Source organism: Corvus hawaiiensis, chromosome 5, assembly GCF_020740725.1.
Source record: "Corvus hawaiiensis isolate bCorHaw1 chromosome 5, bCorHaw1.pri.cur, whole genome shotgun sequence".
Taxonomy (NCBI): domain Eukaryota; kingdom Metazoa; phylum Chordata; class Aves; order Passeriformes; family Corvidae; genus Corvus; species Corvus hawaiiensis.
The window spans coordinates 47,808,219-47,835,763 of NC_063217.1; the positions used below are offsets into that span (position 1 = coordinate 47,808,219).

Below are 27,545 nucleotides of genomic sequence, written 5' to 3' on the forward strand. Positions count from 1 at the left end.
ACTGCAATTTGGAAAGGAGGAAGCAGCCAAGCACAAACACAAGCAGCAGAGCTGAAAAGCAACATCAGAGCTGAAAATACGGCTCCAGGTTAGCTCATGACCTCCTGTATTTTTCAGAGGAAAAGAGCCTTTCCTTCTGTTTGGCTGCAGGTAGAGCTGGGAGGACCCTTACTTAGACCAAGTTGTACAGAACAGGCTCACAAGTCTCTCTGTTTGCGGCTGATTCTAGGAGGGTATGCCCTCAAGCAGGCAGATTGTGTGTCAGAAATGCAGATTCTCTGAGGGTGGAGCTTCGAGATCCTGCCAGATGGGCGCTTTTTCCAGACTCTGGCAGATCTCTCATTTTGTTGATTGGATAGCTGAGCTGTGGCTGTCTTTCTCCCTTGTTCTTTCTACCCATGGTGGGGGAAGATGCTTGTCATCACTGGGGGCTTTGCTGTAGGGAGCTGGCTGATGGCGAGATGAATAAACTGCATGTGCTGTGCTAGAATGCCAGCATGACTCCACTTAGCACCACTGAGACACAGAAGACCAAGGAGATCGGTCAGGAGTGACCTGCAGCCATTTCCCAGCCCCTTGAAAATCATGGCTCAAGTTGACACGTGGCTTAGAGATGTTCAAAGGAGCTGCACCTTCTGCAGTGTGGCTGTGCAGCTGCAAAGTCTGGGGATCTGAGCAGTGCTTTAATGCTGAGCACCATCGTACTTGTATAAAGACAGAAGAAGCCTGAGAGTCTCTGCTGGCTCAGCTTGGCATGATGTGCAAGCCTGCTGGCACTCTTTCATCCCAGACATTCATCTGTGATGCAGGATTTTCCCAAGCTGTCTCCAGCTGCAGCTTTGGTAGATCTAGCCCTTCCAGCATGCAGAAGACAAGAGCAGTGAGTGTTTCTGATGCCAGGTTGTGTAACCCTGCTTGAGGGGCTTGTCCCAAGCCCTACAAGATCATATTCTCCACTCCAGGAGAGGCCTGAAGCCTGGATCATTCACCTGCAGATGTCTAGCAGACCAGCATTATTTATAGGTGTTTGTTGTAACTTGCCTTGCTGCTGCATTGCTGTCCTGTAGGATATGTCTCAGAAAGCACGATGAATTGAGCGGGGTGCTTCCAGCACAAGCTGTAATTCTCATACGGTCCTCCTGGTCCAGCAGCAGCAGCTGGAACTGGCAAAACAGCCAATGTCCTGCTTCCCCATCTAGTCACCTTAAGGCCAGGGGTGGACTTTTCCTGGCACAGCTGAGTTGTTCCATGTTGTCAGTGAGCCAGGGAAGGATGGCTAATTCAAGCTCCTGGTCTCTTGCGTGTTCCACAGGCATTACTGTGGCCAAGAGAAGGCCCTCAAAGATCTGTCCTTGCTAGCACATATTGCTCCAGTTTCAGAGGGAGATAACTGCTTTCCCTCCTGGCTTCTCCAGAGTGATCCTGAGTTGCCAGCTGGAGCCATCTCACATGGTGCCAAGCCCCAAAGACAGCTTTGGGTTCCACGGGTCCTAAGCAGCCTGAGGCTGCTGTGGGTTTCCCAGGTCTGAGAGTGAGCTACCAAGTCCTGTGTGCAGTGCCTGTGTTTGGTGAACTAAGTGGTTAAATATTAAATCCAGACTGATACAGATAAGTATGACGAGTTTTTACTGAACTATTAATAAATACTCAATTTCAGGCCAAATCTGGATACCTCTTAGCAGAAATAACACCCACAAGACAGCTTGACTGAACAAAAGGCATGTTTCCTTGCAGTAACACCAAAACTAAAAGAAGGAAAAATTACTAAAATGCTCAGTCATCCTGCTATTAACCCCCAGGAGTGCATCCCTGCTGGCTTTATGGCTCACTGTTTATCAGCACTAGGCTGTTATTGCAGGGCATTTAGAAGCACTGAAAGATTTGTGTGTAGATTCATTGGTTGTCTGAGAGATCTTGTTGACCACCAACTTAAAAATTAGTGTGTGTCTGCTATGATTGCTTGCATGGCTATAAAGCACTCAAGAGATAATTGTTCTGGTCTCTGAAGAGAAGTTCTTCTCCTGCCGAAGCCACTGCGGAGGAGGTGAGGGTTTGGTAGATTTATTTGGTTTTCGTTTGCCTCCTATTGTGACTGATGTCCTTGGAGACAGCTTCTTGGAGAAAGTAAAGCTGGACTGTGACAGTCCTCAGCCCAAGAGGGAGACCTGTTCCAATGTCTCCTAGCCCAGTGACCAAGTGTGCTGTTGAGTGACGGGTGGAAGGTGCCACATCACCTACAAGTACCCTGAACCCTGGCCTGCAGCACCATCAAGGACATTCTGCCAAGCTCGTGGATGAAGAAACACTGCATTTCTGATGGCCACGCAGATGCCAATAAATCACAGCAAGCAGGGAAATGCAGGAGAAGCAACACCTGCCAGGTGTCCAAGGGAACACCATGTGAAAGGGGAATGGTCGTAAAACCCTCAGTGGACTGGAGATGGCTATTATATTTTGTCCTATGAAAGTGACTGTCTCCATAGCACTGGAGTGTCACCACACAAACGCTGAAGAATTACACTCCTGCTGATAATAGTCCAGTTTTGTTCTGCCAGGGGCCATAATGGTGGAAAGCAGGTGCAGGAGATCATGAGTTCCCTATTGCTAAATATTGAGTGTTGGGAGGCAAACTGGGGTCTGTTTCACTCAGATTGGAAGGTGGGCTGTAGGTCAGTTTAGGCCTTTGACTCTTGACAGTGGGGTTTTCCAGAAACTGTATTTGGAATATGGCTCTTCCCTTTACTGCAGCATGCCTTGGCTGCTCTCTTGCCCCGAACTACACATATATTAGGACTTGCTAGCCCTGAAATATTTTTGTCCTGTAGCTGCTTACCTTGTACCTTGAATCTGGCCAGGAGCTGGAAGAAACCAGGTGCTTTGGCAAGACTACAACATTGTGCAGAGTGCTTTGATTCCTGAGGACCATGTCTTTTCCCCTAGGAGAGCAGTGCGGCCCTGGGACAGGGCACAGAGATGTGGTGGCATCTCCATCACTGAGTTCCTCCATATGGATGAGGCCTTGAGTGACCTCAGTTAGCTGTGAGAGTGGTTTTGCTTGGAGCAGACATCTTAGAGACCTCCTCCCACTTGAACCTGTCAAGGATTCATTAGGCAGAAGACATCACCATGGTCTCAACAAGACTCCCACACCAGAAATAGTGGAAGCTATAAAAGCATTTACTCACTTTTCATACTCTTCTTATGCCTTCAAAATATATTTCTCCTGAGTTAAGGAGTTTGAGCCTTCCCTCCTCCTGAGACTGCATAGCAGCAGAGCAGAGAGGAGATCTGTGACTAATGCATTGGCTGGAAGGGCTCGCCCATATCCCATTCCAGGAGCCAAAGTACTTAAACTGGTGACTGGTCTGACTTATCTGTACCAAAGGAACAGGCCAGCTGCAATTATTTTTCCACAAAGACACCCTTTTTCTTTCTTTTAGTCTTGTGTAAATGTCAATAACCAGTCTTTACAGACAGCTAACTGTTTGGCAGGGCACCCCTCCAAGGGGGAGGATAAAGACAGGCTAGGCAGCTTCTCTGGCTGCAGAATGACAGAACCTAGCTGGGCCAGAGAAGCTGGTTTGAAGCTTAGTTCCATCAAAAAAACCCCAAGGACATAAATATGGTTTATGGCAATAGTTTAGAGCCAGCTGAACTGCCCAATAGGAGCAAGTCTGTGGAAACACCAGGGAAGCTTGGGAGTATCACAACCCAGCCCCATGCTGCTGGCTTTTTGGCAAAGCTCTGTGCTGTTCCCAGGAGTACTCATGCTGCTGCTGAGAGCTGTGTCCCCAGCACAGCCTCCTCCCACTCCACACAAGTGCCCTTCCTGCCCCCTGTGACCACACACAAGCTTGTGGAAGGCATTGTGGAATCAAGCTGATGCTTGAGTCTGGTGATGGTTACACTGGAAACAGCATCATGGTACGTAAGAGAGAAAAGAGCAGTGCCCTGACAAGGGAGGCACTACAGAGCAACAAGGAGCTCTGTGGGATGTGCTGAAATGTAAGCCCCATTTCTCCCTTGCCTTGTGGTCAAGAGACTTCCCCCCAGAGACCCAGTCTCTTAGAGGCTCATTGGCTGGTGCTTTGTGGAGAGGAAACGGAAGAACAGTTAACTGCTGTTGGGAAATTACATGCTCTAGTTTCCTCCCCTCTTATGCTGCCCTCCATTAGCAAGGCAGACACATCTTCCACAGGTCACTCTCCACTGCAAATGCCTCTAAGAGCTACATTTAAAACCAAAGAAAAGTTTGGTCCAGCAGCAAAGTACTATCTGGACACATTTACACTCCCATGCTTTAGAAGAGACATGTTTCTTACCCTCTGCATATTATCCCATTCTGGGCAGTTTTTCCCAAGAGCATCCCCCCCACCCTGGCAAACATCTCAAGGAAGAATGTGGGGTGCTCATACAACATTTCTGACCCTGCTCTGCCAGGATGTAGGTGCAGAGAGCCTACATCCTGCCTTTGTCACCATATCCAGGACCTGTAATCCAGGGTGCTCTAGAGGAGGCTGCTGTGACAGCAGTGGTTCAGCAGAGCTGCTCTGCTGTAGGACAGCAGCCCCAGGCCAATGGGAGATTGGCAAAGGGAGTTGGATGTGGAGCACAGGAATACTTGCCCCTCCTCTCCTTTACCAAACTGTCCCTGGAACACAAACTTTGGAAACCTGGACCTCCAAACACCTCCAAGATCAACAGGACACCACAGCTTAGTTATCTCTACCCAGAGATGGCACCGAAAACCCTCAGGATACAGAGGCTTGGGAACTTCAGAGAAAAGTGGTTGGGGGAGGAGGTGGAATGGCATGAGCATTCTAAGAAATCTTTGGATATTATCCAGCAAGTACACAATCATACCTGTTACCAAGGGCTTTATAAATGCAGCAATTGCAGTGTCTGTGTCATCTAGCACGTAACACTTGGGCATTAGGTGAGAAACCCCAGTGCTCTTCTAATGCTTGCACCATCTCCTCAGCTGCCCTGGATGACTTGGACTTCCCTTACGTCTTAAACTGAAACTGTCCTCACATGGGGTTTTCAGCCACAAGGCTGTCACAGGAAATGTCTGGCTGCAGTTTTGTCATTCATGAGCTTGGGCCAGTATTCAAATGTGAAAACAGCCTTGGCCAAGCCACCCCAATCACCAGGTGATGTGCTGAGGCAGGGCCACAAATACCTTTTAATTTTCTTTTTTCCATGCAGCCAGAAAAACAATCCAATTACCTTTTAAAAGAGACCTGTGGTGTATGTTTGATTTAAAAGAACCACAGTGGTAAAAAAAGTCTGAAGCATTTTTAGTAGTGCTTAACAACAGTTGTTTAGATGTGGAGGTGACAAAGAATTTGTGGAGAAAAGGGAGCAGCAAAAGGCTACCAAGAAGGTGAAGCCCTTTGCCTCATGCTGCTGTCAGGCAGGGGCTTACGTGCAGGGCTTGTATCTTACCTACTGCATGAGAAAAATCACACACACATAACTTTCCCCCTGCCCCCAGCACACTCTTCAGCCTTTCCCCTGTCCTTTTTCCAGGACCCAAGTGCTCTCAGCTGGAAGAATCCCACCACAAAGAAAGGGCCAGAAGGGCCTCTGGACACAAGCAGCAGTGGGTGACAGCCAAGGCAGACTCCCCTGAGCCACAGGGCAGTAAATGATCACAGGCAAGGGACACCATGCAATAACCTTGTCCCAGGTGCATGCAGGCCCCATATTTCTCTGTGAAGGGGAGCAGCTTCACCCCCCTGCGTCAGCATGCTTGGTTTTGTGATGCAAATACTAGGGGAGGAACCAAGAAACGAAAAGCTTTACCTTACCCAGCTGCTACAGAAAGCAAAACACCCTGTAAAGAGAGCTCATCTTATGACAGCAGGAGACTTGGAAAGAGCCACAGTCAGAAGGTGCTCGGTTTTATCTCTGTATAGAGCAAAGGCCAAGCTCACTCTCCGCAAGGCTTTGCGGTAAGATGGGAAGCACTGCCCACAGAGCTGCTGAAACCAGCACGCACCAAGACAAACACATCTTCCTCCCCTTCCCCATGGCTTTCCATTTTACCTCATCTGTAAGCGGCAAAATCCACCCAGCTCAGTAGTTGATTGTTTGAAATACAACACCTCCAGGGCATCACCGAGGCTCAATCTTTGTGGTGAAAGCCAGGTCAAATGCAGAAACTAGCCCTGGCTGGCATTCACACCAGCTGTTCCCTTTCTGCAAAAGGGCATGTTTCCTGCTAGTGCTTCTTATTGCAGTGACAACAGGGACAATTACTTGGACATAAAGAAGGGTCTAGCTTTCATCAGATCCTGGTATACAAAAGGGTCTGTCCCCACTTCTGCAACACCTCTCCCAGCATCCATCACACCCCAGTACACAGGCAGACAGTAAAGCACTGATCCCATATCAAGCCAGCATGGGGGAAGGGGAGAAAGGGGAGAACGAGACTGACTCAAAAGCAGAAAAACCCGAAAAGGCTGTTCCTAGCACTGCAAGCAGGAGAAGAGTGAAGAGTAGTTCAGGAACACAGTGATTAGTGGGGAAACCTAAGAGCACAGAGAAAAGGGTCTGGGCTCCTCCCATCGCAGGGCTGCAGAGGCAATGGAAGCATTTGTGTTGGCAGGAAGGCAGCAGGAACAGGCAGCTCTTTCCTGTTTCGGGCAGCAGAATTCAATGTGGATGTATGCTCCTCCCTGCCAATGGCCACTTGCAGGAAGCTGGACCCGTGTCCAAATCGCCTCCCCAGCCCCATGGGTGCTTAAATAAGATGATGGCAATATACACAGCCAACATTTTGTTCCACCTTTATTTTAACAATCAGATAAAAACAGAACCATATTTTTAAAAGAGTCATTACATGGCAATTATAAAGTGCATTTTCCACTTGAATGTTGTGTACAAAAATATCTTTTAAAAACAAACATGCAAAACATCCTACAAGGCACTTCCAGGCATAGAGCAAGGAGAGCAACCCCCTCACTTCTATGTTCACATTGGCAATGGAAAAAGGGAAAAGGGGAAAGGCCACAAGTAGTATTTTTAAACTGCTATTGGTCAAATAGTCAGTTCCCAACCTAGCTTTACTTATGGCACTGCTCTTCTAGCTTAGCTTCCACGTTCCTCCCTAAGCACACCCAATGCACAGCCTGAAAACAAGCCCATAAGGAGATCCCACCATCCACAGCACCCCAGACCCACATGCTTTGTTTCAGCTCACAAACAGCTCTCCATAGGCATAAGAAGGTGCCAGGAGAACACGACTTTTCTACAGTCAGTGTCTTACAGCATTAACACCATACACTAAATAAATAAAAAGTATCAGCATCACTCAAACTTGCCTTAAGTTTAAAACCAAGCCAAGCTAGGCAACAGTCCCTCCCGGAGAGACCAGATGCAGGCTCTAAGGGCTGACTTGGGAAGCTGTTAGAACAGAGGAACCAAGCCTGATGAGCTCTTGGCTAGCAAGTAGATTCACCACCTCGACTAAGTGATCAGGCACAGTGGAGACACGCATTGATTTCGTATTTTGAAAAAGCAGCAGTTGAGGGCCAGCTATTCTTCCTGCAAGCTCTTGTCCCTTTTGATACCCAACAGTGATCCCAGTATCCCTTCTAGGTTAGAGTAAAACAGCTTGTAAGTATTTGCACAGTAGTATCCAGAATTAAAAGCTATGTTAACAAAGTTAAGTAGTCTAGCCTGTTGCTTCTCTCCAGCACATCCACAGGCCACTACAGGCACCCAAAATTATATAAAGCTTATGCACTAGAAAAAGTAGTATTTCCTTGACCTCTATTTCTACAAACTGTTCAGCACTCTCCCTTTGAGCTGAGGGATTAAGTTATTCTGCTCAGTTAACACCCCAGAAACTTTAAGAGGCTGTATGGCACTGCCAAGCTCACCACCTCAAGCACACATCCAGAAGACAAGCCACCTCTTTAATCATAGGGATGGCTCACATCTGTGATTTGTCTCACATGCAGGGGTGCTGTCAGGATAACCCCACATCTCACTCTCCTCATGGCTAGTTCTTTGCATAGGTGGGGCGAGCCACTTTTTATGGTCAGAGATGCAAATCTGGGCATTTGCAGGTCAAACTGGCAGATACTGCTCCAACAGTGAGGGGAGCCCAGCACGCTCATCCAGGACAGCCACAGCACTCTCACATGTGAGCAGTGCCACACCTTTAGCTGCCAAGCAGTCCATGGCACAGAGTAACAAACCATTACCAGATCTTAAAAGCAACATCAGTTCCAAAGCCTGCTCATCCCAAAGTATTGCTGGGATCGCACATACCACCCCTTTCTCAGTCAAGGCACTTCCACCACCGTGGGTACACAACAGCCACCTTTGTATACAGGACATGGCCTAGACAGCCATGGGGTCTGTTGGTGTTTAGCTCCTGTAACAAACAAGGAGAGTCTCCTGCACAGGACCCTGGGCCCCAGCTGGGCAAAACTCTGGTTTACCACCCACAGGAGGAAGAAATGCGTTTTCAGGGTCCAGCACAGCCAACTTCAGATGTCCATCAGGGGAAAAAGCATCATTGATCACTTGTGGTTAAAGAAACAGGAAGGTTTTGAAGAAGGCAGTCAAGGATATCAACCACAGCTGTATTACAAGCACCACACAGCTACAGCTAATCTATTTTTGGTAACACCAATGGTATGAGAGATTTTCAAGATCATCTGATATAACAACTGGTGACTAAGCATATCAGATCCTCTCCTACAGGCACATCTCCTAATATGGCCGGCTGTAAGGCCACACTTCCTGTCATCACACTGCATTTTCACTTCCAAAACACACTTTCTGCCTCCAGTAGGAAGGGCCTCACTACAAGGATATGTGCAAAGAGAGGATTCCATTCCTGGCAATCCAACCACACTATTTCCTGACAGGCACAGGCTGGCTTTGCAAGGAGAACCCTGCAGCTGTAGTACAGCCCACTAACAATATAATACTAGGACATATTTTGAAAGAGCCTTTTAATAATAGGCAGGCAATACAAAGCAGCCGCTACATAGCTTGGACAGGCAATATAAGCACTGTAGTGTTTCCCTGGACACGGCAACTTTACTGAAGAGGAAGAAGTGCTGAAGACACATGAGCAGTCCCTGGTCCTCTGATCATCTGGAGAGCCAGAATTGCTTCTCTGATTATAAGCCCCCTGCCAGCAGAGTACTGCACATCTGGTTTTGCTAGGAGGCTTATGCTAAGCTACACAGAACCATACTTCTTCCACCCATTCATTCTTCTGTGTTCAGACCAGCCCCAAGGCCTGCAGACACACCAGCAACAGTTACTCAACCTGGGCTTTGTCCTTGGATCAATAGTAGGGCCCAAGCTTCTCGTAGCCTGAATAACTGGGCCACTCAGGAAAGAGGCCATAGGAGCACCGGGGGCTCCCAAACCGGTCAAATGCACTGCCAAAGTCAGGAGCCTGTGGGGGACGGACAGCTTCCTGGGCAGACTTCAGTTCTGACCGTATGATCCTGTAATTTGTGCCCCTATTGTTGTCCCAGTACACCTTCCCATTGCACTCAAAGGAAATGGCAAACTCGACTCTTTCGTGTGATTGAATTCCCTCGGGCAAGCTGATGTCAAAGGAAAATGTGTCCTGATCTGACCCTCCATACATATCCTTGACATACTGGCACGGGTGATCTACAAAGCTTTTCCAGGTGTCAAACGTCATCCGGATCTTCACAGTCTTTTCAAAAGCAAGGTTCTTAACCTTCACCGTTCCCACAATAGATTTCTCCTTTAGCACACAGTTTTCCAGACAGACACAGTCTGTCTGGAGGCGGTTTCTGAAGTCCAGGTAGTCTACAGAGGGCTGAACAAAATCCAGGACAAAGCTGTCCTTCTCTACTGTTGTCAGACCCACGATGTTGTCTATCAGCTCTGTGATGTTGAAAGGAATATCAAGTGGATCTTCAAACTCTGAGAACACCTTTACCATTGTCAGAGCGAAGCCTCTGCTATCTGCAAACGACACCCTCTTCTTCACTTTGTTGTGTGTGAAGGATTTTGCTGCCTCTCCTGGTCCGTTCAGTGCAGTCTTGCTGCTCAGCTGGATGCAGGGCCGCAGTGGCTTGCTTGGCTTTGGAGCAATTTTGCAGGCACACTTCTCTCTTCGCAAGGGTGGAGAGCACAGGTACAGCTGCATTGCTACATCCACAGCCATTGCTTGCTTGTGAGGGAAATAGTCTAATACTCTGGAAGATGAGAAGAAGGGTCAGTTGGTGCTAGAAAACCATTTTAATATGAATTTTGTCAGAAAATTGATATATCACTCCCCCCCCCAGCCATCCCAAATAAGCTTGCTTCTTAATTAAAGGCAGGTGTTGGGGTCCCTCCCCTGCCGTGTAGCCCTGGGAGAGGGGCCCTGAGGGCACAGACACGGGGCTTCCCTGCCCCTGCTCAGCCTCGTTCCCATTGGTTGGTTTGTGTTCCCTGCGCGGGCAGAAGGACCCTCGGGTCCGGTGACTGGAACAGTTCCTGGGCAGAGCTCCGGCCATGCGGCTGGAGAAATAAACATCTCTCTGAAACAGCTAGCAAGAATCTGTCTGTCCATATATATTTCCTTTCCACGGGACTCCTGGTTTGATATATGCGTGTTGCAGTATCCCCACTGCAACAGGCAGGTACTTGCATGGTGTGATTTACAGACACTGTGAGAAACACACTGCAGCAGAAGTGGCAGGACCAGAACATTTCCAATCCAAAGCAAAGCCCATGGCTCAGTCCTGCCCATGCTCACAAAACCCACAGATTATCAAATTTCAATGCTACGTAAAGCAGTATTCCTGCTGCGCTTGCCTCCCTCCAGGAGAGATTCTCCTCAGGGCTTCACAAGCTTTTGTAGGAGTAGGAACTCAGTTTGTCACAAGCTGCTGTACACAACTGACTTCACCTCTCATAAAACCCCAGATGTCAGCCAGTTCAGTTGAACTACACACTTTGCTCACCACTATCCCCCAGAACTGCTCCATCCAAAGTGCCTGCAAGTAGTATTGTAAGGATAGCAACAGTCTGACACAGCAGAAGGGCACCGGCTTAGCCAGCACTGCTCTGGAGCTTTCTTCCCTCTACTCCGCTTTAAAACAAGTGTCAGCTCAGAAGGCACATCAGCCACTTCTATCTCCAGCAGAGTCTGCACCTCAAGCCTCCACAGTGTTTGTGCTAAGCCCCTGGAAAACATCCATACAGCCACAGGTCTCTGCCGAACACAACTCCCCTACCCGAGCTTCACTGAGGCTTTGGAAGCAAGTCCTTCTCCCAGAAGGCCGTGTGCCACTCCACTACAGCCTCTCCTCCAGCACCCAGCCTGTTCCTTCAGGGATGCAGCACCATCTCTCTCTATACATCCACCGTAGGGCACTTTGCCAGATGTAGCTCCCAGAACACTGCATCTATCACTCCCTGCCCTTACACTGACATTCAGATGGATGCTTTTGGCAGACTCTTTTGCCTGGCTCTGGATAAACTACTGGATGCATTTATCACACACATCCCCCTTAAATCAACTGTACTGCAGGTGACTTTAAACACAGTATACCCTTAATAAGAATCCTGCTTGGCTGCAGGCCAGGCTTCAAAGCTGCTCCCACCACAGGGCAGGATGAGCCAGCAGCAGTAGCAGTGACCACTGGCCTTGTGATGCAGCAGAGTTCCGGCTGCCAAAGCCATGCACAGCCAGCTCTAGTACTTGACTGCTGCTCCCATGCCAAGAAAAAGCAAGAGCCACACTCTCCAATTCAGTGCTTTAACTCCCCACCCTGTAACACCAACACAGCAGCTCTGAGCAGGCTTTCATAGCATCCACTCAGCAAGGGTATCTGTTTATTCAGAGCACATGTGCCAAGGCTTGCATCCCAACACACCCACCAGCCAACTCCTTCTGCAGTGCCTCCTTTCAGCTCAAGGGCAGCTGCGCTAGACAGACACATCAGATCCACCTAACACTGTCTGCTAACACTGTTCTGCTCATCTCTACCTGGTTTTACCAAGTTTTTGTTCATACACACTTTATATAGGTCATTTCCTCCTTTAATGCAGCCTCCAATGCATCTACTCTTACTTGGGTCAGTTTCATCTGCATTGCATCTTTTCCCAGGGAAATTTATTCAGCTGAATTCCTGTAACTTCTGAGAAGTCAGGTTTCATGGCAAGCCTTAGTTATTCACAGTTTTAGAATGAAGAGGCCATAAAATACCCAGCCCAACTGCATTGCTTAGGAGCTTTTTTCCAAGCTAAAAACTATAGCAAGAGCTCTTCATAACCAACTATGAGCATGAGCTCTGTGCTTTTATGAACTGTCTTTCCAGCTCATTTGATATCCCAGAGAACTTTTTCTGCACTTGAGAGCCTGCTGATGCTCAGCTCTCAGCCAGAGGCAGGTTTCCCCTTTCGGGGCTGATGAGGGTTGTCTTGAACTTCAGATTCTTTGAAGGTGGGAACAGGGATATAGCTTTGAGAGCTCATGCAGGAAAGAAAACTCCAGAAAGCAAACAGTGCAAGGCAGGGAGCCCTATGCAGGTACAGGTGCCAACTCCTTTCCCTTACCCCTCAAAAAGGGAACAAACTCGACTCTGCCTCCGGACTTCTTCCCATAACTTTACCCTCTCCTGAAAAGGATGTCTGTCGCCACTCACTCCTCCCTCCTGTCATTCTACGAAGGAGAATTAAGCCAGAGCCAAGGAATTACTTGCACCTCCCTTACGAGCCCCTTCGGCTGCCTCCGCTATGCTTCCCACTCTACCTGGGGACAGGCGACCCCTTGCACAGGGCTGGGCGTGCAGCACTTGCCGAGCCAAAGTTCGTAGCCGTGACACGCAGCCGGCTGAAGCAGCACTCGGACGCTCCGCACCCCCTCCTGCTCGCCGCCCCAGGGAAGGCCGGGCCGCCCCGCGGGCACAGCCCGCTTCCCGCAGGCATCTGCCCGGCGGTGTTAACTCGCTACAGCCCGCCCCCTCCGCAACACCAGACAAGCCGCGCCGCCCAGACCCGGGAGAGGCGGCGGAAGAGAGCCCCGCGGAGGGGCAGCCCCGCCGCTCCGGCTCCCGGCACAGCCGGGGGCTGCAGGAGCCAAGCCACAGGACCCCCTTTTCCCCCAGGAACAGCACCGCGGCGGGGAGCGCCAGAACCGCTCCCGCACAAGCGAGGGAGCTGCGACCCCGAGCAGGAGGGAGGCAGGGAAGGCAAAAAGGAAGAGGAGCAGCATTAGCGCCGGGGGCCGCGGCGCGCCCGTACCTGGTGCAGTGCATGGGGCCGGTCCTGCAGCACCTCCGCGCGCCCCGCCAGCGCCGGGCCGGCCTCTTAAGGGCGCCCGGCCCCGCCCCAAGGAACGACAGCCAATCAGCGCGCTTCGAGCGAGGGCGCCCCGCACGCGAGGGGGCGGGGCGGGCCGGTGGGCGGGGCCGCGGTGTCCAGCGGGTGCTGAGGGGCCGGGCGGGGATGGCGGATCCGCCCGGCGGGGGAGCTCCGGGGGCTGCGCCGCGGCTCCCGTGTGGGGAGCCCTCCCTCAGCTGCGCCGCGGCTCCCGTGTGGGGGGCCCTCCCTCAGCTGCGCCGCGGCTCCCGTGTGGGGGGGGGGAACCTCGCCGAGCAGCCCCGCCGCTCCCCACCCCACGGAAGGGGAAGCTCATTGTGGTAGAAGTGACAAGCTCTGTGTCAGGCTTCAGCTGGCCGCAGTCCTTCACTATCCGTCGGCTCCTGCGCCAGGTTGCTGTCCCTATGTGTCCGGAATCACAGAATCAATTTGGTTGGAAAAGACCTCTGAGATCATTGAGTCCAACCTATGACTGAACACCACCATGTCAGCTAAACCACAGTACTAGGTGCCACATCCAGTCTTTCCTTAACGCCTCAGGGAGTGTGACCAACTCCCCGGGCAGCCCACTCCAATGTCTAACCACCTTTTCTGTGAAGAAGTTCCTTCTAATGTCCAACCTAAACCTCTCCTGCTGCAGCTTAAGACTGTGTCCTCTTGTCCTGTCACGGATTACCTGGGAGAAGAGGCTCCTTTCAGGTACTTGCAGACAGTGATTAAGGTCTCCCCTGAGCCTTCTTTTCTCTGGACTAAACACCCCCAGCTCCCTCAGCCGCTCCTCAAGAGAACTTGTGTTCCAGACCCATCACTTGCCTTGTTGCACTTCTCTGGACCTGCTCCTGCACCTCAGTTTCTTTCCTGAATTGAGGGGCCAGAAGTGAGAACAGCAGAGGAGGCTTTCCAGACGCCACAAGTAAGCAGCCAAACCCATGAGAATCTGCTCTTGAGACAGGAAAGCCTTTTTTGGGCACCAATCTTCCTGTCTGAGCTGGCCCAGGGTGTTTGGGTGCTCAGGGCTGGGTGGGGAGGAGGGTAACTCTCACACTCATATCTTTAGCCACAGCCCCAGGCCTGTGCTGGCCCTGGGTGGAAATCTCCAGAGGATACTCAAAAATCTGCTTTCCAGACAATATTTACAATGTGCAGTGGAAAAAAAATGCTTTTTTTTTTGTAGAGGTGGCTTCCCTCCCTGAGGAAAAAACACCAACAGGGCCTGTCTGGCAAAGAGATCAGCTCCATGGGAATCCCTATCTGGCACATGGGTAGAACTGGAAAGGTGTTTCCAAGATCCTGAAAACATCTGCCAGGTGAGTCGATGCTCTGTCATAGATCCCCACTGCTTTGCAGGGCCAGCTGGGTCAAGGGGTCTTCCCAGCTATTCTCCTGCCTCCAGTTCCCATTTCTGCTCCTTGTGTCCATGTCAGCACAGAGCCCAATGTCCTCAATAATGTGGAAAGTGTGCATGGAGCTGGCCTCCCTGCCAGGGGAGTGGCTCTGTGGACAAACGCCACCTCCATGGGCAAGCAGCAGAAGCTGTAAAGCCTGCTGGAAGGTAGGAAGGTGCATTTACCTTCTCCCCATGGTAGTAGTGGGAATACTTTTTGTGCCACATCTAGCTTCTAACTGCACAGCTGCGAGCAATGCTGCTCTCTCTCACCTTCCTTACAGAGCAGAAAAGCAGGATTGAAGTGTCAACATTTGTTTTCCATTAACTTGTGGAAACACAGACAGCTATTGTTAAAGCTGGAGACTTCCTGCTGGAAGCTGACATTTAATAAACTTATTACTCTGCGAGGCAAAAGGATTCTGTTGGGGGGAAAAAAGCTGCACTTTTTTTGTTTTATAAACTCTTTTTTGGTAAAAGCAATGGTAATATTTAAAGTTGGGGAGAGAGAGCTGAAAGATGTACCCATTGCAGGAGTGTTGCAGACTTACAGTAATATTTCATGTGCTGAGGGTATGGTGGGATTTTAGCATGTGTTACTTAATGACAGGGTTTACAGCAGAAATGAGGAGACCCATGTTCAGATTTCCCCAGGAGCAACAGGCAGACATGGGATAAGGTGGTCATGCCCAGATCCTCTCCAGTGCTGCCCCCCCTTCTCCAGGCAGAGCCACTGCCTCCTGGCTCAGCGTCACTGGTCCAGAGAAGTTCAGGTGGAAGCGGTGGACTTGATGGGATGAGTCCCAAAATTGGTGGAAGCCCTGATCTGACTCACACTTGTCACTCTGGTCCGCCACAAGTTTCTCCTGCTCCTTGCTGGCAGCTCGGCACCACGGAGGTGCCGAGGGAGATGCTGGTTCCTCTGTGCTGTGCAGGCTGTGCCCAGCCAGCCCCAGCACCAGGCATGGAATGCACACGAGGTGGCTCAGGGTGCATGTCTGCCCCTGTTTGCCATGAGTGGGGCACGGTGTTTCACAACTGTGGCTCGGTGTTTGCCCCTGAAGCAAAGGTAGGTGGAAGCCTGGGCAGGGCATTGCGGCAGACTGTGGACACAGTCTGTTATCTCTGGGAAGCTGAGATAGCGGCTATATTTAGCTCCATGCTAGGCCCTTGTGCAGGTGTCTTTGTGATTTCCCCACAGCTTTCCACCCCTCCTGCCTTGCTGAGAGATGAGAAGAGCTTGTTCCCTGGCATGAGGAAGAGGCTGCATGCTGCTTCTCTCTGGGGGAGTGTTGCAGAACTAGTCCCATCCACAAAAGACAGCTCTGGAAGGAGGGTCCCTCTCTCTCATCATGTCTCACCTGGGTTTCCTTCCTCATTCAATGAGTATTTACCCCAGCACATCCTGGTACAGGACATGGTGGCTCCTGCACCTCTTGGATGCAGCCCTGCTGGTTTGCTGCAGGGAGGATGAGCTTCTCTGCCCCTCCTGAGGGGCCCTCCTTCCCCTGCCATGCTCCCTCAAGAGCCATCTCTACCAGCAGGCTTGAGTCGGTCCTCAGGGACCCTTCCTGGTCCTGCCACCTCCTCAGTGCCCTACTGGAGACATGGGTGGATGGAGCATCTTCTCCTTCTTGTTGGGAACCTGCAGGCTGTTGCGACAGCTCAGCTTCCCAGCAGCTGGCTAGTGGGCAGTCCCAGCAGGAAAGGGGAGAGGGGCCAAGAGTGTTGTGCAATGTGTCCACACCACATCAGGCTGCAGGGCCAAGGCTCAAGGGCGAGGGCTGTAAACCAGTGGAGTGGTTGATGCAACAGGGAGCTGTGCAGGGCCTGCTGCCATGGGGCACCCCATCCCATACCTCATGCCCTCTGCCAAATCAGCAGCCACTTCCCACCCCTTTTAGGTTTCATGAGACTCAGCAGCTGATGGGGAGAGACCCAGTGAGCATCCTTGCTGAGCAAAAGCAGAGCAGGGCTTGGCTGCAGAGGCCAGCTGGCCAGTGGCCACTGGTCAATGTCTGTGCTTGCTGGCCAGCCAGCACTGACAGCTGCTTGGCCAGCTATGGCCAGTGTGACAGAAAGCTGTAGGAAACATGGACTCCCTCACCATCAACTTGGTAACTGCAGTCAGCTTGGTACCTCTCACCATCATCTGTAACTGTGTGCTGAAGCCTGATGTGTTGCTTGGGAGCTCCTTGTGCTCCCAGGCCCCAGTCCAGCTTCTCTAGTGTCACAGCAAACAGCTTCACCAAAGGAAAGACTTGAGAAGACCTGTTGGGTGATGGGATTCCCCTTTTTTTTCCATAGGTCTCAAACTCCTGTGTCTGTCCCAGGCAATTAAGCAAAGATCATTCAACGTGCCCCAGTATCAAAGGAAATCCCACTCTTGGCTAAGGCTCTTGACTGTGCCTTGGGGAGCTGTGCTCCAGGGCAGAGGCCCCTCTGCTTCTCCTGTCCAGAAATGAGAAGCTGCTTCAATATACTGGCTGCAGGCCTGAGGTGGGGTATTTATCTTGGCATGGCTCCCTTTGGATCTCGTGTGCACCCATGGTCAAACACCCTGTGGAATGTGTACTCTGCCCACTGAAGACCATGGCACCTTCCCTTCCAGCCCAACATGCACAGCGAAGATGGTGTTGGGCCAGATGCAAAGCCTGGCCTGGTACTGTGTGCTGTAGAGAAAGACTGGGTATTACAAAACCATGCTTCTTAATATCAAAAATGCCCAACAAGAGAGACCTTGAAAATCCTTGCAAAAAAAAGAGGGAAATTATGGGGGAATGAATGAAGGTAAATTAGCTACAACAAATGCTTTAAGGAAAGCTGCTACTTAGAGAGAAAAAGGGGAATGGGCTTTCAGCAAAGGAAGAGCTCAAAGGTCAGCACAAGGAGACAAATGACAGTAGAGAAACCAAATGACAGACAGACAGGACCAACAAAGAGAGAAGTCCTTGGCCTGGAGTACAACGTGCTTGTTGAAAATGTTTTAGCAGTGCTAAAGTGAGGCTGGGTACCAAGCTGGAAAAATCTCTTCTCCAGAGACCGGGACCCAAGAGTGGGTGAGTCCCTGCAGGAAGAGAATGGTACGTCCTGCTTTTTCAACATATATAATGTTCTTTTCAGAGAGCTGCTCAAGGACCTTGAGCAGGACTGCCTTCCTGCAGTCTACAGAATTCATTCCCATCAGTGAGGTTATGGAAAAATCATAGCAGTAGAAAGGAGGTTGGTTGTCTGTCCCAAGATTGCATAAAGCAGTGCAACAACTGTGTACCCATCCTTCCTTCTTTTTTCTTGAGAGCATCCCTTCCTCTACTGAACATGCTCTGTGGGAACGTCTGGCTTGACCTCCCAGAAACTGTTCTTTGTTGTGTGTCCTGGGTTGCAGTGTATTCTATTACCATCCTCAGGAGCTGTTGAAATCACGTGGGGCAGTGTTTCCTTGCCTCCTCCCCCCAGACTATCTTGCTGTTAATTGCCCATCAATGCCCTGCCGCCTGACTCAGAGATAACTCCCTCCGGACTATCTTCTGTTAATGAGCCTAATCAACACTTGGCCTCATGACTCATTACCCCATTGTGAGATGCTCCACCCAGAGGGAGGAACCAAGCATCCCATCGTGGATATAATCTGGGACTCTGACCACCAGAGTCATCCCCCTTCCCACTGGATTTCCAGAGGACAGGAGCTATCCAGCCACCATTGGACTTTCTGAGGAAGAGCAGACTCTTTTACTACAGGATCACTGCTTCAGAGGACTGCAGCCACCATTCTACCAGACTGCTACCACCACCCTGCCTAACAGGGTGTCAGGTTGTACCTTGACTCTGTCAGTTTGACAGTGTTTTCTTTTACTTTTTTTCCTTTTCTTTAAATTCTATTAAATTGTTATTCTGACTTGGTGCCTCCCACTGGTTTATTTTCAAACTAGTACATTGTGCTTCAGCAGTTGCAGAAAAACATGGTGGTTTTCCATCCCTTCTGATGTTTGTTTGAACCGAGGAGTACCTGGTTGTGCAGATACTATGTGTAAAAAAAAAAAATCTGTAAACAGGAAGGAAGAAAGGAGCGTGAAGACACAGTTTGGATTAAAACCTCAGATCCTCCAAATTCCCCATGTGCTCCTGCAGGAGAGAGACAGCAAGGGCTGGGCTGGAGTGGCAAGAGTAAGAAAAGGAATTTGGGCTGTTTCAGTGGATGCACTAGTGTGATTGCAAATCCAGAGGGATGCTCAGCTCCTCTCAAGCAGGCTGAATCAGCCCAGCTGCATTGACAGCTTGCCTGTTTTATACCATACAGGTATCCAACTGGCTGAACTCGAACCTGCCCTAGATGCATAAATCATAGTGAAGCAATGTATATTTTAACTTTGGTGCCCTACAAAGTCTGCAAACTTTATCTGGTGGGGCAGATGTCTTGGGAACTTGTGTGTATCCAGGCTGGGGACTCTGAGGGCTTATCTTTGCACAAGAGACTGTGCTTTGCCTGAAAGCCACTTGTAGGCTGATGAAGGCTGGGACAGAAAAAGCCAGACTGAGGAGAGCATGTAGTTCTTGAAGATAAATATGATCCTAAGCTCCTTTCAGGGGTTCATACCCTTTAGCTGAGCCTCTCTGAGTATCCAGGCTCTCTGCTGCAGCAGAGAATGGTCCATCCCTCCACAAAGCATTTTGTCTCATCTGTAGATTAGTGTCAGTGAAAGATGAGATCTGTTGCTTTCTGGACCTGCCTATGTTTGTGCATTCGCTATAGAGAGAATCTGAAAATCAGCAGGAACAAGATGCCTGACTTTTAAACAGTATCCTGAGCAAGTGCCAAAGGCAATGTCAGTGGTAAAGGCAAAAGCTCAGGGTGCTGAGGAAGGAGGTCAGCTGAAGCCACTCCAGTCATCAGCCTTTGCATTTTTTGAAAATGTTTTTCAAGTGTAACCTGGCCTTTTTATTTGGAAGTTTTAATTTAATCCCAGGTGGGCAGAAGTTATATTCAAGGATTTTTACCCAATTAACCAGAATCTTGAAGTTTCCTTCTTGCAGAAACTAACTGCTAGCAAAACTTACCCCTCTCTGGGGATCATGTACTTCTGAAGTTGTACAATAAATGCTACTAAGTAGGTCACTTGAGAGCCCAGCTTTGGAGCATACAAATGCTTCCAGTGTCTGCAGGTACCTTGTCATTGCCTCATCTTCTGAGCGCTTAGGATCCTGCAGAGACATCTCTCTCCCTGCCTGATCTTACAAGATCCAGCTAATCTCATCTCCACCTCACAGGATTATGCACAGCGTCTTTGCACCGCATCAAGGACTTCTAAACTTGGATTGGATGAAGCACATTTAGGAAATGTGCCTGCAGACAAGAGGCACACCCAGGGCAGGAATAACTCTTAACGGGATCTGGAAAGCGGGCTAGCTATTCATAGGAAGGTTGCCTCTGTCTCTGGCTGGGGAGGAGGGAGTCAGGCCATCAAATGGTACGGTAAGCAGTGTTCCAGTGCTGACAGCTGGGAATAGCTCATGTCCCGAGCCCACAGAGCCTGCGAGCATTTTTGTCTGTCTCTTTTAGCTCTCCTCCTCCTCTAGTCTTTGCTCATCTCATATTACTGATCTAATCAGCTTCCCTTCATCAGCAGCTACTGGGACCCTGCTGTGGCTGAAAACCAGAGTAAAGAAAATGCAACGTCCTCCCAAAACTAAGACAAACTGCTTGGTGTCTCTCAAGCTTCCCTAAATGCTACTGATTCCTGAGCAGAAGTTAAAGTGCTGTAAGGCAAGTCAAGATGGTGCAGACACAGCAGGTGGTGAAAGAGAAGGTCTTTGGCTTTGTAAATAAGAGACCAGCTTATAGTGATTTGAATCGAGTGGCACCAGCAAAACTGTAAAAAACAGCAATAGTCAGGGGCTGCAGGAAAATCACAAAGTTGAAATAAATATTATGGTTTTGAAAGTCACCACAAGTAGGCTGGGAATTCAATTTGCTGATTTATCTATTCCTTAAAAAGGAGAGACAAATCTAGAAGAGGTGAAATAGTATGTAGCAGGTGAACACCTTGGGGTTTGGTCTTTTTTCACCTTCAGGACTGCAGTGGTAACTCAGGAGTTTTTCCTGAAAGCCAAATGCCACAATAGGCCATCTTTCCTAATTTTTCAAAAATACTTTGACCCCCACTGCATTAGTCCAATTTTGCGCAGTACCACTCCATCAAAACTCATAGTGCAGTGGTGAAAAACTGCAGACAGTAGTACCAAATACTCTGCACTAATTATTTCCATTCATCTAAGGGTTACTTCAGAATACAAAGTCTTCAGGCTCCCAGGGAAGCAACAACCTGGAAAAGACCAAACACTGTTTTCTGAGGCTGGTTGCTGTAACCTTATCATCTGAGACTCTCAGAGCACTTTGGATCTCCTCAAGAGCATGTTCCAGAGACAGGAAGTTGCTGTCACATCCTGGAGATGGGCTGTATATCTAAGCTGGCTGCCCCACAGAGCGATGACCCACCTCAAACCCTGCCAACTTTCTCAGATCTCTGTGATTGCTTAGTCTTGAAATTGCTCAAGTCCAGTCTTCTGACTTTGCCTTCCTCAAGGTCTGGTTGGTTCCCCTCCCTCTGCTGGGTGGATCCTCCTTGGGAGTCTTTACAATGCATAATGCAGCTCAGGTTGTGGCTGATGTGAGCTGGTTATGAGCGGTTTGACAGCTTTGAGACAACCTTTAAAGCCCTTGGTCCCACAGCTTCTAGAGTTGTGCCTGTGGTAGAGTTTGCTCAAGTAAGGAATTTGCTTAGGTCCTCCACGAGGTAGGCAGAGTTAGCTCAATCAAATTAAATAACCAAGTACTGTTTGATTAACAGCTTAACTCAAGCTGCTTGTGGCTTCCCTGGCAGCCAAGGCTGATCCAGCCTGTGCAACAGCACGACTGGGGCTTTGCACCATTCCTGTCCAGGGAACCACGTGCGGGACGGAGCTACCCTGGCACCCAACCTGCCTCCAAGATTTTTAAAGCCTCTGCTTAAACGTGAGTTAGAGCAGCTATAAATAGCAGACAGTGGCCCCTGGTTAACCCAAGGGCTTTGATTGTGGAACTGGCTCAGTGTGTGAATGATTGGCTGCTCACAGCCTCAGCTCTCATATTGACTGGGGGCCAAGTTCATCAGTACTCCTGGTTTATTACTGCCTTGTAGTCTGGGTAATGGAGGGGTGGGAATATGTTTCATTTGACACCTGCAAATATGAAAATACATATCTGTCTATTATATGGCAATAAAAATGCTTGTACTTAATTACAACATACAATTCATAATCAAAAATAATAAAGCATAAATTTCAAATTAAGACTTAAGTGCAAAGCAATCTGTAATTGCTAAAATTGAATAATATAATTACAATAAATCTCTTGATAAAGGGTTGGAAGCAGCTGCCTTGGGGAGGGGAGGATGCTTGACACCAACATTGCAAGGCAGGAAATGTCCCCATCTGGTATGGATGCTGCAGTGCATAGTCTGTCACAGATTTGACCACTGCCTACCACAGTGCTGCTGGCCCCCAGCATTTCTTATCTGCAGGAGCACACATCCTATTTATTGAGCGGACTTCCTTTGTTTTGCAGCTCACTCTCCCTTATGAGTGTGTTATTGTCTTATGGTCAGACGTTGTGGTTGTAATGCACAGCACTCCAGGTTTAATTGCTTTCTCAGTGTCATTCCGAAGTTTGAGTATCTTAAATCATTGTCAGGGCTGTGTTCGCTGCTGCCAGGCACTGCCAAGGCTGTTTGTGAAGCACTGTGCCCAGTCTGTGTCCCCAGTGTGAGACAAATGGTGATAGGCTTCAGCCCAGTGGCTGCCACCAGACTGGAGCATGTGGCATATAAGGAGAGACCAAGGGAGATGGCTTCTTCAACCCAGTGGAGAAATCGCCAATAGAGCCCCAGGTGCCTCTTCCACTGTGTGAGAGGTAGACAGTGAATGCAGAGCCAAACCTTCTCAGAGATGCCCAGTGAAGGGACAAGAGCCAACAGGCACTTCTGCAACACAGGGACCTCTGATGAGACAGGTGGAAACCACTGCTCCAGAACAATGGGATGGCAGTACATGGCCCAGAGAGGTGGTGGCACCTCATCCGTGGGGACCAATGAAGTCTTGCCTTGGCCTAAACATCCTGAGCTGACTGTGAGAGTGTCCCTCACACAAGGAGTGAGGATGGGACAGACACCTCCAGAGCACCATTCCACACATATCCATCCATGATTGTATGATTATATTTCCCCATTTGAAACTGTTGCCCGCTGAAAGCATTGATGGCTACGGAGTCCCCTGATGTGGTCTGTGGGAGTTCACAGACCCATCTCAGTGGACCAACGCTCTCACAGGAGCAGGCGAAAACCCACAGTGCTTAAAATTAAGAGTATGTGCTACAGTGAGCAAATACAGAATGATGAGAGGCAGACAAGACATGGAGAAATCAGTTATCAGTGTGGCATGGAATCCAGCAAGATATCCTAGTCTAAGGTAAACACATGCGTCCCTTGCTAATACAGAGATATCTTCTTATTCTGCATAAAGCAATTAAGCCTCTCTGCAGGTTGTGCACAAGTGAAGTGGCTCACAGACCTTTGCCCACAGTGCACGATGTGGCTCTTGCACCTCTAAAGATTCCTGCCTGCCTTTGCTCCCGCTGCAGACCAGATGGCATCCTGCTGGGTACCACTTTTCCCCACAATATGCTCAGCTGCCATCTGCACTGCTGTCTTAAGTAAGTTTGGCTGGTTTGTTTCACTACTCGCTCTGGTCTAAGACTTTCTACGTGAATGAAGATCATATCAGGGATCCTGTCAACCCATCAGCTGCTAGCAAGAGACCACTCTTATTTTTTCCACTTGTAAAGGAGGTGTATGTAAAATATGCCACTCCCTGTCACAGGACCTTGTGGATGCTAAAAACTGATGTAAGTTCAAAAAGGGACCAGATATATTCACAGAATCAAAAATGCCACTGTTGCCTGCAAAGACACTCCCACCTTTCCAGGAAATCTTTCATCTGCGAATCAACCTGCCTGGGAAAGTAATCAGAAGCGAAATCACAACAGGCTTGCCAGCATTTCTCTTCCTCTGCCATAGCTCTCTCCCAGACAAGGTGAGGGGAAAGATGGACAACACTTGAGCTTAAGGTTTCACAGAAAATCTTACTCAGTGTCACAGGTATATTGGAATTTCTCCCTAGAAATCTTCACAGAAGGCAAAATTCTATGGGGAGAGAGGGATAGATGCAGAGCAAAGAGCAAGACAGCCCAGCTCTTCCTCCCTACCTGAGGGCTTCTGTGTAGAAACACAGAATTGCTGAGGTTGGAAAAGATCTTTAAGATCATCAAGTCCAACCCTTAAGCCAGCACTACCAAGTTCACCACTACACCATGTCCCTAAGCACCACATCTACATGTCTTTTAACATCATCTAGATGTTACACTCAGCAGGTGAAAGCCATATTCTCTGATTTTGGTGGTCAGACAATCACAAACAAGACCATTTGGTGTTAAAAGTACCAAGGCTGCCACTGAGCCAATAAATTAGCAGCACCATTCTATGGTAAGTTTGGCCATACGCTGAACTGGCAGTCTTTCAGTGAACCCTTGGGATTTTCAAATAGCTTGAAATCACCTGTGGAGACAAATAGTGACAGGCATCCTCATGCTCCCCCACCTACATGCTTCATCTGGAGAACCCAGGAAGCACTGGTAACTCCAACCCCCCTGTACTGGGAAAGCTGGGACCAGTAGCAAGGGCAGTGGTGAGCATCACTGGCATAAAACTTGAAGATGCCTGCCCTGTGGCAGGTGAAATGAGTCTCTGCTTGATAGTGCACAGGGCCATGAGAAGTAACAGCCTAAGTAAGAGTCTGATTTCTGTGATCCTCTAAGCCAAATTATCATCCAAAAGCTGTCCTTTTGTCAACACTGGCACCCCAACTTCTGTGCAGCTGGCTCAATGCCTGGACAGGGAAGGGCCCAGATGTGGGCTAGTGGCATTTGAGCTCGAGGGCTCACATGTCTAGAAAAAGCCTGATAAGAGCCAGGAATGCAAGTGGTCCTGAAATAGGGTAAGGGCAGCTGGGGAGTGCCTCATATGGATACATGGGCTGGGGCATTGGGGCTTGGTATGCAAGGAGATGACACCTGCCCCACACAGTGTCACATTTCACTCCCGAGATGACTCACATGGGGTGAGTGACATGTGCTGTGTCTCAAAGGCACTGTGGAGACTGCCCTTGGCCTGTCCTACACAGAGCTGCAGGAGGAGGGGGGTCATTTTCCCCAGTAGTTCCCAGAGCTTGAACAAGCCTCCATGGAACTTTGAGTGATGAAGAGTGGCCCTGACTGCCAAGCCATGCACAACAGACAGCCCTTCGAATTGTGTGGCATGTGCCCCATGTGTCAAATGCAAAAACCTTGCTGTCCATGTCATCTAAGAGGTCCCCAAGCTTGGCCACCATGGTAGGGCCCCAGAAGGTGCACAGCCCTCCCTGGCCTCCCTCTGGGATGTCCCAGGACTATGATGAGGAACAGCTCTCCCTGCTGCCCTTCCAAGTTCTCCAGCCTCAGTCTTTGCCTCCTTGGGTGAGGTTTTGGAGATACAGCCAGCCATAGCATTCTCATAATGAGTTGCTATTCTGTTGGCCTAGTTTGGGGAACGTTGTAGGGAAAGAGGAAAAGATGGTTTTCCTAAGTTTCCGTCTCTCACAGGTGGTGTTTATAATCATCCTGTCCACAGGCAATCTGGAGTTTGGGCTGAAGCGTCTGACCCAAAGCCAGTCCAGACATTGCCATCAGAGCAAGGTGTAGATTCAGGGGCAGATCAAAGTCAGGTTTCAGCTCCAAAGAGTGGAGCAGTGCCTGGAGGCTCCTTCATGGTTTGTCTTTCCCATGCTGGATGGGTTTTGCTTTTACCAGAGGCTGTGACCCAGTTTGTCTTTCAGTGACCAGGTCTGACAGTGACCGAAGATCATCCAAAAGAAGCCCCTGAGCTTTCCTGAGCTCTTTTACTGGGTTGTCTGAGATATCTTGATCCATGGGTCCCAGCACAAGATAAGGCAAACTCCTTTCTGGGGCAAGCTAGAGACTGCAAGAGACAGGCATGGGCTGGCATCTGGGAGAAGCATGCTAGATAAGCCCAGCACCAAACAACGTGGCAGCCAGCTACTGTGTGCCATGTGAGTATTGGAGATTATTATTTAACCTATAAGTAAACGTCCTCCTATCTTGCTCTTCCTTTCGTCTTGTGAAAAAGGATTTTCAAGCTCTCTCTAATTTGTTTTAGTTGTCTAATGCCTTTCAGTCTCCCCCTGGAGTCATCTTGGAGGAAAAAGCAAGTGGGCGCTCACGTTGAGCAGTTGTAGCCAACAAAGACATGTGCTCCATGAGCATTGTTGCCAAGTGCCCTGTGCTGGTTGTGGGTGCTCTTTGGGGTGCACAGCGCTAATGTCTGATTAGTTCAGTCTTAGCTCCAGGCTTCAAACAAACATGGTGAGCAAACGCCTCCCAGAAGATGCCTCCAGCAAGCAGCACTGTGGCTTCCCCTCTCATCCCTCTGGGGACTGCAAGATTTCCTTTTCCCTTGCTGTCTGGACTTCCTGGGAGGTCGTTGCTGATCCACCTCAGGCACAAGAAGCTATACCTTAAGCAAGTGCCTCTGTGCAGCCCTTTCCTCAGGGTCTCTGTCACCGCAGAGTTTAGTCTAACTCAGACTTTCCCTCTAGGCAGGCCTGGAGGATGGCGGCAGAAACCCGTAGTTCCCTTCTTGCAGACGCAAGAGGAACGTGGGAGCCTCAGCTCAGCAGAGGCTGAAAGACTGGCACAGTCCATTGAGTAAAGTGCCTGTTTCATATCCAGTGGAGATGCAATATAACATGCCAAAAGTTCTCTGCCAGCAATCCTATCCACAAACTCAAATTTTTGGGAAACCAACTGCAAACAGTATCCCAGCATTCACCTTCTTTCTGCTCCTGGCTCACTTTGCTTCCATTCTCTCTTCCCCATGTAGTGGGGCAACAGCAAAGTGAAACAAGGGCTGAATGAAGCAGTAGAAAGTTTTGCTACATCCACAGAAGTGCAGGAAACTGAGTGTGGCCAAAAGCCAGAAATGGGGCATCAAGGAATTTCAGACTAAATCACCTTAACTCTGCCCAGTGCTGAGCCAATGGGAGAAGTCCCTCTGCTTTGCCCAATGGCAGGATTGAGACGGTGAAACAGGGGATCTGCAGAAAGATCTTGAAACTCCCCTGTGGTAGGTGGTACAGGACCCAGTGGGGCCTTTCCCTGCCTAGTTTGGAGCATCCCCTTCCCTCATTGCATGGGGAGCAGAAAGTCTGTGCTTGCTGCTGATCACATGGAGATGGTGAGTGTGTGACTGTGCTCTTTAGCAGATCTGGCCCCATGTGACTGGTATTTCTTTCCAGAATTTACTATTCTCTTGTATTCTATAATGTTCAATGATAATTTTCACTTGATTTTGAAGTATTGAATTGTTAGGCAGTACATTAAACATTCAATAAATGTCACTAATTGCAACACCCGCCGAAATATCATATATTACAATGTTTTAATCCAATCTGTAATGCTCTGATGACAGAAGTTATTTGCCAATATTTTGAAGTCAGGCAGAGTGATTGGGAAGAGCGTCTACAGCTTCCAAGTTTATATCTAGGCCTCAGATGGAAACAAGTACCAGGTTTATGCTGAGCAGGGCTTCTGAATAGTGTGGTGAGCTCTGTACCTGTGCCTGCGCAGCCCTGGAGCACAAAGTGAGCACAGACCCCTGCCTGACCTTCAGCTGCAGCTGGAGAGAGGAGCCACCAG

General features: G+C 49.4%; 1 protein-coding gene and 1 long non-coding RNA gene across 2 annotated transcripts; one reads left to right on the forward strand and one right to left on the reverse strand.

The window, feature by feature from the left end:
• Nucleotides 1-6,777: 6,777 nt before the first annotated feature.
• On the reverse strand, nucleotides 6,778-13,296 carry PPP1R3B (protein phosphatase 1 regulatory subunit 3B). Its single transcript, XM_048305080.1, has 2 exons — nucleotides 13,246-13,296; nucleotides 6,778-10,208 (listed from the first exon to the last, which is right to left on the reverse strand). The coding sequence occupies exons 1-2, from the start codon at nucleotides 13,257-13,259 to the stop codon at nucleotides 9,317-9,319; spliced, it is 906 nt and encodes a 301-aa protein (XP_048161037.1). The 5' UTR covers nucleotides 13,260-13,296; the 3' UTR covers nucleotides 6,778-9,316.
• A 777-nt stretch (nucleotides 13,297-14,073) lies between these two features.
• LOC125326402 lies at nucleotides 14,074-18,135 on the forward strand. Its single transcript, XR_007203804.1, has 3 exons — nucleotides 14,074-14,236; nucleotides 14,498-14,630; nucleotides 17,015-18,135. It is a non-coding gene; the product is annotated as an uncharacterized LOC125326402 (long non-coding RNA).
• Nucleotides 18,136-27,545: the final 9,410 nt, after the last annotated feature.